Here is an 11,639-nt window from a genome sequence, read left to right as displayed (position 1 = left end):
ATAATTCTAGATAATCACGAGTCTTAGACACAACTTGATATTGTAGATAGTTCTCTCATACCCTGGGCACATGCGGTATTTCATGCAGCATTCTAGCTAAGTTCCTCCGAACTAGCAATGGGCTCCATCACTTTAGCAACTAGAGCAAGAAACACAAACCCTATCCTATGCACTCCCATGTATCAACAAGTAGGGTCATGTAGATCTTCAGCAGCCAATCCTGTGCACCCACCTATGTCCCTCTCCACTTTTCTAACCATCAAAGCAACACAATTTGGCATGTGCCTCTAACTCAAGCAAGCGTCAAGTAGAGCCCCTCCTACATTTGCCTACGTTTCCAATATCCTCCATTAGGCAAAGTTGCTCACAATTGCCAAACATCAATCATCTATCTTTCACCCAGTCAGAGTTGTTCCAGCTAGCCTTAAGCTCTTCACCTATCTTTTGTCTAGATTGCCATCTAAGCTTCACAGTGGAAGCACATAGGTGGATAGAGCCATCTTTGTATCAATTGTTTGGAGCTAAATAAAAATTTTAGTCTCCTCTTATTTGTTGTGTACTCTCTATCTCTATCTCAGATTCTGTTCGTTGCGCCATGTAATTTTTACATTGCATACATTTAAGATTGCCTTTGTTTGACTATTGATCTCATCAAGTAGCGTTGTGATTAGTGTTGACATGCTTCATTTGTCTTTTAAAAATGAACATTTTGAACGATGGGTTGTGCATTGTGGGTTTCTCTCTAAATTTGCTTGCAATAACTTTGAGGTTTTAATGTGTAGATGTAAATAGATTCTTTCATTCTTAAATTGAAAGATTTATTACTTTCTTTTACATTCCTTAATGTATTCAAGATTTCTTCTCTTTCAGTTGCTTCTTGAAATGTCTAAACCCCACCAATATATATTGTCTCACTTCAAAAACTCAATTGCACTTGTAAGCATGGTTCACTTATTTATTGACAAATCCAATTATGTATTGGAGCATAGCTTGCATTATCAAGCACCTATCTTCACTCCCATACTTGGCCTATTCTAGCCCATGTGGCTTTTGTAGAGGTTCAATATAAGGGGTATGTCCAATGTTTTTATGTGTTGGCCCCTTTGGATTCATTTATAATTTAAAAAACCAATTCATTGCACATCCCTTGATATTGTGAGCATTGTGAGTTCATGGATTTTTCATGCTTAATTAGGGTGCATCAATCACACCTTCTCATAATTGTGAGCAATGGAGCAGAGGTATGTACACTTAAATCTAATTTAGGTGAATGTTGTTACATTTTCATTGCAATTCAATTATAAATTTATGCATGTCTCCTCTATTGATAAGTGATTTATGTTTTATTTTCAGATAAAAGGAAGTTTGTAAAAACCAATGTTGGTGACCGTTTGTGTAATGAAAACATGGTGGCTTCATCATCATTACCCAATGTCACAAATGCTCCATTACTATCTAGCAATGCTTATCTACGAAATAAATAACTTTTTTAGATGGCTTTCGTAGGCTTCACTATTGCACAATGTCATGGATGCTCCATTGTTATATTGCAATGCTTATTTGTGAAAGAAAAAAGAAATTTAGATGGCTTTTGTTGCTTTGTATATTTGTGATGAGACTTACTTGATGATCTACTATCTATTTATGGTTGTATTGTTTTTTTAGTGCACATTATGCTTCTTTGAAATCGATTTATGTTGTCTGGTAAACAATTATTGGATTCTTTTGCAATGTTTTACATTAAATGAGTTTTGAAAACGTGTTCGCAACGTTTTCTTTCAAACTCTCTCACTTCTTCTTTTTTTTTGCCATATATTTGTCATTGGTATTCTTGCAAAATTGTGTAAAAATTGTAACAATTTCAAGTACATCAAATTGATGTAACTATTTGTTGACATATGTTTACTTTGGGCGTATGTGGCACGTTGTTGAGTGTTTTTTTTTTTTTTTTTTTGGTGGGGGGGGGGGGGCTTTTCTTAGGTGAGCAAAGCGAAGCAATCGTGTAATAAGCAATCGTTGCTTCCCTTTGCTTACCAAAATGCGAAGGCCTCACAAGCTTAGCACTATTGTCAGCCATACAAAGCACGATTAGTGAGCTTGGCTAGGAGTCAACATTATAGAGTTGTCTATTGTAAACGCCCCGAACAACGTAGTATGCTTAACAATTATGATATTCGCTTGTTTTCGAGATTTAATATAAAAGAGAATGAACACTTAAAGCTGAAAATGAAAATTACTCACAAAATTACAGCCATGAAAATGTAAAAGTAATGGAGACAAGATCAAGGGTTGAAGATGGGCAACCCCCCCCCCCCCCCCCCCCCCCGAAGGAATGTATTTCTGCTCAACCCAAGTCCCTTAGGGAAGAGCTCAGTTACAATCAACCTGAGAGTGAGGAGAAGTAATTCTCACTCTCACAAGATCATGCAAAGATGTACAAACACCCATGCATTGTCTATTATGCAATGATAAGAATTGATTTCTTTACAGTATGAGAGAAAAAAGAGAGGAAATCAGCCTTTCTCCATCGTTGATCAGCAGTACATGGATAGGGCTTGCTTCTTGTTGCTAAAATGGAAGAAAGAGCTCGAGAAGGAGGTGTTGTAATGAATTTACAGGCTTACTGTCCTGTAAAACAGCAGTGATAGAAGAGGGAATATGGAGGAATTTGATAATGGAGAAGTGGGGGATGATGATGGGAATGGATGGGGCCAGTTTCTGGCTATCTGTGGGTGCTGTACATGAGTTTACAGCAAAGAAAAATGATGTTGAATGAAGAAAAACGAGCTCTTATTTATAAGAGAGGGAAGAGCTAGTACAAAAGGGGAAAGTGGAGTAGCACAAGACAAGTGTCCAGCCACATGTCATGAGATGTGACAAGTGGTGGGATATTTGGAAACTTGTGTGACAAGTGTCTTGACACTTGTCTCTTCTCTATGGCCTTCCTTTTTGGGTTGAATACTGTCAAGAATAGAAACAACCAAATTTAGTAAGCACAGTTAGAGTACAGAACTTACTATATTTAGAATGGCATCCCTATTTTTTAGGACTAGCATTTTTAGGCTAATTTGAGGCTCCTAAAATTTAGGGACATCCTAAAATTTAGGGATCTCCTAAAATTTAGGGACCCCCCCAATATGGGTGTCATATGAAAGCTTTTTCCGTGTACATCGCAAAAACGGTATTAGAATCTTCACATGACTTTCCTATGCAAAGAAATGTGCATTTCAAGCTTTCAGCCCACATATGCACATTATACAAGCATTTCACGATCATACCATCTTGTTGATTGTAACTGTCTGTTCTGGTGGATCTAGCCCACACTTCAAGGCATCAATCCTTTCTGTGTGCGAGTCTAACCCTGATATGCGTGAGTTCTGGTCACAGGCGCCCAATCGGGCCATATAGGTGGAAGTGTGAACTATCTTTTCTCTAAACCACCGCGTGGGTCCACCATAACCTGTGACCACTCATCAGTGGCCAGCTCCAATGTACTTTTCTTTATATCTAATTAGTGCAAAGGAAATAAATTTAATAAATCATTATATAGTCAAATTAATGAAAAAGGATACAAATTCTGTTTCTATAGAGTTGTGACAGCCCTCTGGCTTTTATTCAGCTGTCCTTAGCTGAAAAGCTTCTTTATATGGCTGAAGAATGTTTGGGTAATCTTTCATGAATTTTTCATCTACCCATTGTGCATTTGTTGTGGGTAGATTCTTGAATTTTAGTAAGAATTTTCGTGTCAAAAGGCCACTTCTCGTGGTTCGATCCTTGAGAAACAAAATCTTTTCAGGTTCCAAGAGTTGCTCTGTTTCTTCAACTTCTGGGGGATCTTCAGTAATGGGGTCCTTTGGTTCTGGTCCTATGTAAGGTTTTAGGAAACTTACATGAAAAGCGTTGTGTATCTTTCAATGAGCAGGAAGCTCAAGTTGATAAGAAACTTCATTTATTTTCTCAATCACTTTGAAGGGTCCAAAGTATCTACTGGAGAGCTTTGGAAAATATGAATTTTGACCAGAACCTTGTTTGAGTCTGCTTTTATCAAACTTTAGCAAGACATATTGACCTTTTTCAAAAGCCAAAGGTCTTCTTCGTTTATCTACTTGCTTATTTTGTCACTCTTGGGCAACTTTGATAGTGGCTCGAACTTGATCCATTGTTGTTTTTAAATCTGAAGCAAACTCATCAGCAGCAAAAATCTTATCTTTAGTGCGAATAATTGGAGGATGAATCACTTTACCCTGGACTATTTCATTTGGAGCTTTCCCTATGGATGAGTGCACTGTATTGTTGTAAGCAAACTCCAATAATGGAAGATATTTCTCCCATTGTGACTTATGTTCACTAACATAAGCTTTCAACATATCCACAAGAGTGAGATTCATCACCTCTGTTTGGCCGTCAATTTGAGGATGAAAAGCTGAGGAGAACTTTAAAGTGGTTCCCAAATTCTCAAATAAAGCACGCCAAAAGTTACTTGTGAATTTGGAGTCTCTATCTGAAATGATCTCAGAAGGCATACCATGTAATCTGAAGATATGTTGAATGAAAAGTCTTGCAGCTTGTGCGGATTTCAATGTTTTATGACATGGAATAAAATGTGATTGTTTGCTGAATCTATCAATTATGACCCAAATCATATCATGACCTTGAGGTGTTCTTGGAATACCTAAGATGAAATCCATTGTGATAGATTCCCATGGATCTTTGGGCACTGGAAGAGGTTGCAACAATCCTGGAATCTTCTGCTTATCATATTTGGATTTTTGGCATACCAGACAAGCCTCGATGAAGTTATGTATATCTTTTCGTAATGTTGGCCAATAAAAATAGTGCTCAATTGCACTTAGAATGGCTGCCCTCCCTCTATGCCCTGCACAAGGGAGTTCATGACTTTCTTTAAGCACTTTTTGTCGAACAGAAAGAGTGACACAAAGGCGATTCTTCATGAGAAGGTAACCGTCTTTGATGGAATAATCTGGATGAGAACCTCCTTGCTATAAATTTGACCAAATTGCTACAAAATCAGTATTTTCATCATAAGTATTCTTCATCATTCGAAAATCTTCATGATGAGCCACTGTAATAGTTGCAATGTGAAGGACTCTAGAAAGTGCATCAACAACTACATTTTGTTTCCCTGGAGTGTACATAATTTGAAAATGAAACATAGACAAGAAATTTTCCCATCTTGCATGTATCTCCTGCAAATGCTTTTGAGTCTTGAAATAGTTCAAGCTTTGATGATCGGTTTTAATAAGGAATTCATTGCCTAAAAGATAATGTTTCCATATATTTAAAGCATGAACCACTGCTAAGAACTCCTTTTCATAAATGTCATACCTTTTCTCCACATCATTTAGACAGCGGCTTTCAAAGGCTACGGCATGGCCTTCTTGATTTAGCACTGCACCAATACAATCACCGCAAGCATCTGCTTCCACCACAAATGGTTTTACCAGATCTGGAATGATAAGAACAGGTCCAGAAGTAAGAGTTGTTTTCAGCCTTGTGAAGGCTGCATTCTCTTTTTCCTTCCATTGGAAAGAGATCTTCTTCTTTGTAAGGTCATGAAGTGGAGAAGCCATATGTGCAAAATGCTTGATGAAGCGGCGGTAATAAGAACATAACCCAAGAAACGATCGCATCTCATATACATCATGAAGATGAGGCCATTCTTGGATTATCCTGATCTTTTCAGGATCCATCTGAATCCCTTCAGAAGAGATGACATGCCCAAGGTAATTTATTTTATGCATGAAAAATTCACTCTTTTTACCATTTACCAAGAGTTGATTTTGTTGTAGTAATTGTAGAATAATTTCCAAGTGTTGATGATGCTCCTTTTCGTTCTTGCTAAAGACAAGAATATCATCAAAGAAAGTACCGACATATTGTCGATGCTCTCTAAAGATGCACTCCATCATTCGATTAAAGGTGGTTGGTGCATTGGTTAATCCGAAAGGAACCACCAAGAATTCATAAAGACCGTATGCAGTGTGGAAAGCAGTTTTGTGTACGTCTTGTGGTATTACCCTAATTTGATGATAGCCACTATTTAGAACAATGCGGTTGAAAACCTTTGAGTCTCCTAGACGATCCAAAATGTCATCAATTCTGGGAATAGGAAACCGATTCTTCACAGTGATTTTGTTGAGGGCTCGATAATCAATGCACATCCTGAATGTGCCATCTTTCTTTTGAACAAGAAGAACCGGTGAACAAAATGGTGAGCTACTTGGCTTAATTAGCCCACGGTTGAGTAGGTCTTCGACTTGCTTTCTGATTTCTTCTTGTTGAGGACAACTCACACGGTATGGTGCTATATTAGGAGGAGAACTGCCCGGGATAATATCAATATGATGGTCTTCTGGGGAAAGCTAATAAGGAAGATCTTCCAAAAAACGATCTTTATACTTTTCTAAGAGCTGAAGTTGCTCTTGGTTTTCAGCATTCATATTATCTTTTACATCAGTGACATAAAGCAGACAACATTGAACATAGTCCTTAATTGCTCTAGAGACTTGCATATGGCTTACCATAGGTATGGTGTCTCCAGAAACTCCAGCTTGGATCTCGTACTTCTTGCCTTTGTTGGTGAGTTCTACCTTTTTTTTCTGAGAGAATATGGTTGAATCTACTCTATGATTCCAGGGCATGCCAAGAATCACATCGCAACCATCAAGGTCTCTGATACAAAAGGTATCTTTGTCACTGTAGCCTTGAATTTGAAACTTGAGCTTGCCAATGTAGGGTATCACAGTCTTCACTGTGTCACCTTCATTAGCATTTAAAGCTTGGCAAACTTCTGCCGGAGTGTCCATCTCTTCATTCTTTAATCCAAACTCTTTAGCTAATTGCAAGGAAATGATATTTTCATTCGCCCCAAGATCTATTAAGAATAGTGCTTGCTTACCTTGCAACTGTCCCCAAGCTTTTAATAATTTGCGCGTCTCTAGAGTGTGAGTTGTGTTTGCAACTACATCACTGATAGCATTGATTTTCACTGGCGACTTAGGCTTGTTGTCAGAAACCTTGCTTTGTCCCTTGTTTGGACATTGCTTCGCTATATGGCATGTTTATCCACATTTAAAGCACTTCCCTTCTTTCATGAAGCGTTGCTTTTCTTCTTCGGAAAGTTGCTTTGCTTGTGGGTATAGATTGGAGTGAAATTGAGGAGCATTAGGAGGTGCATAGGGCTTCATCTTCTTTTGATTTGATGGCTGCTTTTGTCGCTGTTTTTGTCCTTCATTTGGGGCTGAATATTCCTCATCGTCAGCTACTCTCTGTTGCCATTGTGCTCCATTTCCCATGTCTCAGCATGGTCAATGAGTTCCCTGAGACTAGAACAATGATAATGATTAAGAGCAGTACGAAGTTTAAAATGCAAACCTCCTTGAAACTTCCTAACCTTTTCCGAACTGCTAATCTTCTTGAAATGTTGGACCTTCAAAAGTAGCTCCCAAAATCTCTTGGTATAGTCACCAAGTGACTGATTTTTCCTTTGCTAAAGCCGATCCCATTCCATTTTTACATCTCTTTTGAAATGAGCAGGAAGAAATTGGCTTTGTATCATGCGAACAAAGGACCACCATGATTTTGGGGCAACATGATCATATTCCAACCCCGTCCACCAAGTATGGGCTAAGTCGGTTAAATGTAAAGCTGCAAACTTAATCTTTTCTTTTTCTTTATACTTGTTACGACCATACAAAATTTGAAATTGACGAATAAACTTCAGAAGAAGATTAGGATTTCGGGAACCATCATACATACTAAACTTGATCTTCTTTTCAAGTTGAGATAGTGACTTAGTATTCTTCTTCTTCTTCTTATGCCTTCGTCCATGCTCGGATATTGAGGTTGAAGATGATGAAGTGCTTGATGGGGATGAAGATGGAGACGAGGGTGAAGAATGTCGACGCCTTTGACGATCATGAGGTCTTCCACGAGAAGGGTGTGACTCTTCGTTACTAGAAGAGGATCCATCAGAATAGGCGCCATATGACTTTGAGAAAGAGGATGAGCTTCGACACGATCTCTTTCTTTGTCTTGAAGTAGAATGGGACTGCCTCTTAGAAGTAGTTGGACTTCTTGATCGGCTCCTTTCATTGGTATGGCTTTGTCTCCTTGAAGTAGATGGGCTTCTTTCCTTGAATTCTTTGGGATTCTCAACTTTTTCTAGTTTGAGAAGTTGCTCACGAATTTGCTGATTCTCCTCTCTAAGACTTTGAATGGCTTGAAGGATAGCACTCGATTGATCCATTGAGACTCTTAAGAAAAAAAAAAAGCTCAAGCACTTAATGCAAGGGCTGAAAACAAACAAACTTATAATTGTAAGCACTACCAGTGTTGGGGCGAGGACCGAGCCAAAGCTCTGATACCACTATAAACGCCCCGAACAACGTAGTATGCTTAACAATTATGATATTAGCTTGTTTTTGAGATTTAATATAAAAGAGAATGAACACTTAAAGTTGAAAATGAAAATTATTCACAAAATTACAGCCATGAAAATGTAAAAGTAATGGAGACAAGATTGAGGGTTGAAGATGAGCAACACCCCCCGAAGGAATGCATTTCTGCTCAACCCAAGTCCCTTAGGGAAGAGCTCAGTTACAATTAACCTGAGAGTGAGGAGAAGTAATTCTCACTCTCACAAGATCATGCAAAGATGTACAAACACATATGCATTATCTATTATGCAATGATAAGAACTGATTTCTTTACAGTATGAGAGAAGAAAGAGAGGAAATCAGCCTTTCTCCATCGTTGATCAACAGTACATGGATAGGGCTTGCTTCTTGTTGCTAAAATGGAAGAAAAGAGCTCGAGAAGGGGGTGTTGTAATGAATTTACAGGCTTGCTGTCCTGTAAAAGAGCAGTGATAGAAGAGGGAATATGGAGGAATTTAATAATGGAGAAGTGGGGGATGATGATGGGGATGGATGGGGCCAGTTTTTGGCTATCTGTGGGTGCTGTACATGAGTTTACAGTAAAGAAAAATGATGTTGAATGAAGAAAAACGAGCTCTTATTTATAAGAGAGGGAAGAGCTAGTACAAAAGGGGAAAGTGGAGTAGCACAAGACAAGTGTCTAGCCACATGTCATGAGATGTGACAAGTGGTGGGACACTTGAAAACTTGTGTGACAAGTGTCTTGACACTTGTCTCTTCTCTATGGCCTTCCTTTTTGGGTTGAATACTGTCAAGAATAGAAACAACCAAATTTAGTAAGCACAGTCAGAGTACAGAACTTACTATTTTTAGAATGACATCCCTATTTTTTAGGACTAGCATTTTTAGGCTAATTCGAGGCTCCTAAAATTTAGGGATCTCCTAAAATTTAGGGACCCCCCCAATATGGGTGTCATATGAAAGCTTTTTCCGTGTACATTGCAAAAACGGTATCATAATCTTCATGTGACTTTCCTATGCAAAGAAATGTGCATTTCAAGCTTTCAGTCCACACATGCACATTATACAAGCATTTCATAATCATGCCATCTTGTTGATTGTAACTGTCTGTTCTGGTGGATCCAGCCCACACTTCAAGGCATCAATCCTTTCTGTGTGCGAGTCTAACCCTGATATGCGTGAGTTCTGGTCACAGGCGCCTAATCGGGCCATATAGGTGGAAGTGTGAACTATCTTTTCTCTAACCCACCGCATGGGTCCACCATAACCTGTGACCACTCATCAGTGGCCAGCTCCAATGCACTTTTCTTTATATCTAATTAGTGCAAAGAAAATAAATTTAATAAATCATTATATAGACAAATTAATGAAAAATGATACAAATTCTGTTTCTATAGAGTTGTGACATCTATTGCCTTGTGAGTCTTTAAAGGATAATGGACAAGCTGGTTACATGTCATCGAGATATGTGTGCCCACAGAAAAGGCACCCATTTGGAGTGCACGTGACGAAGTGCTGCTCACCTTACATCAAATTGGGGCACTAGCGTGCCCGTGTGAGTCCACTACTAGAACACACTTTTGACTTGGGAAGACCTACTTAAGTCATAAGGGCCCCTCAGTAAATCGTCGAACACTCAAATTGGGCTCCAAGGGACGCACATTTTTTATTTTTTGCATTTTTGATGTTGGAAGCAAGGGACCCTTCCAAATTCCATCACCGCCATTGCCAATCTTTCTTTTCAAGAAAGGAGCAAAGGGAAAAAAGAAGAAGAATAAAAAAGAAAAAAAGGATCGCAAAAAGGAAGACGAAGAAGAAGAACTAAAAACACACCAATAACAGGTAGGCTAAGGAAAATAACAAATTCCATCCCATCTCCATTTCCATCTCCATCTCCCTTGCAGGCTTAAGCTTTGTACTCCCCCTCTCCCCGCCCTATGCGTCCCCTCCTCCCTTAGATCGCTCCCCCGCCCCATGGCTGAATTGCAGCCTCTGCTCCAGACCCTCGCAGATCACTGCCGCCATGGCAGTCCCTCCCCTCCGGACCTCTCCAACCCTTCCCTTCGCCCCGCCTTGTCCTGCCTCTCCTCGCTCCTTGCATCCCTCCCATGGGAGTTGTCGTATCGGCACCAGCTGCAGCATGGTAGTCGCAAAGAGGAGGAGGAAGAAAAAGGCAGTGAAGGAAGAGGTAGCCAAGGAGGCAATGAGGTTGCGCAGACGGCAAGCAGTAGCGGCAGAAGCAGCGGGCATCAGGAGCAGGAACACCATTGGAGCCCTGCACAGCTCGATTTTGTTCTATCTATAGCCGAAGCTGTGATCGTTCAATCTTCCAGTCTCCCTCTTGGTTTGTGACGGCCGATCCCCCGTTTCTTTTTTTGCAAGTTGTTTTGCCTTGCGTTTAAGCTGCACGGTTGCATTGTTGCGCATTTGCATTAGCTTATCGAAGGTTTCATCAAAGGGGAAGGTGATCGTATTTATACAAAGCTTTGATTTTATACAACTCGCATCATCGTAACACAAACGGAGAATGATTATTTGACGTTGAGTCTCGACTTGTACCTAAAGCTCCCAACCGTTACTTTCTTATTTACACATACAAAACAGTTTAAAAGATAGAATTTAGACTTAGCATGAAAGTGAGCATGTTTGCCATATAACAGAAATCTCAATTTTGTCCTTGGCTTATATGTATGTCGTTGCTGAAGCGGCCTGGATAGATGCCATACCTGATCGAATTTGTTGATTCTTCTTCAGAGCAAGGTGTAACAGAGACCCTAGAATCAGTGGTTCGTTCTGCCATGCTGTCTTCTATCAAGTCATTGAAATGCCTGGCTGCCATTGTGAACTCTAAAGGATGCTTTACCCTTCTGGATGAGCAGGTAAAGGCATTTTCATTTTCAAAATTTTAATTGTGATAACCACGACAGTAAAAATCTTCTTCGAACGAATCGCCTTACAGTAGTAGAGCTCACTAACGGCAATTCTCCAGGTCTGCAACAAATTGGTGTTACTTCTGGAGCTAGCAGTCATGGATGGGAAAGCCAAGGAGCCCGGCCCTGTTGATTTGAGTCATTCTGAGCTCTTAGCAGGATTAGTTTTGGCTAACACTGTAGATAATTTTGTTCATGATCTCTCTCAAAGTTACCGGGATGATCAATGTACACCTGGTATCGAGCCCCTTTCCTGCTTTCCTGTTCATGACTTGAAGTGGAGTTTTAT

General features: G+C 39.6%; 1 protein-coding gene across 1 annotated transcript in view; it reads left to right on the top strand.

The window, feature by feature from the left end:
- Positions 1-10,255: 10,255 nt before the first annotated feature.
- Positions 10,256-11,639, top strand: part of BIG (auxin transport protein (BIG)) — a 41,420-nt gene continuing 40,036 nt past the window's right edge. Inside the window, exons 1-3 of the mRNA XM_087671081.1 lie at positions 10,256-10,764; positions 11,175-11,299; positions 11,410-11,587. Coding sequence (XP_087527207.1) covers positions 10,395-10,764; positions 11,175-11,299; positions 11,410-11,587 — 673 coding nt within the window. The 5' untranslated portion in view covers positions 10,256-10,394. The remainder of the gene's footprint in view (positions 10,765-11,174; positions 11,300-11,409; positions 11,588-11,639) is intronic.

Source organism: Lygodium microphyllum, chromosome 29 (assembly GCF_053477565.2).
Source record: "Lygodium microphyllum isolate KBCC chromosome 29, Lygodium_microphyllum_v1.1.10, whole genome shotgun sequence".
Taxonomy (NCBI): domain Eukaryota; kingdom Viridiplantae; phylum Streptophyta; class Polypodiopsida; order Schizaeales; family Lygodiaceae; genus Lygodium; species Lygodium microphyllum.
Note: the sequence above shows the minus strand (reverse complement) of the source record. Positions and strands in the feature narration are given on the sequence as shown.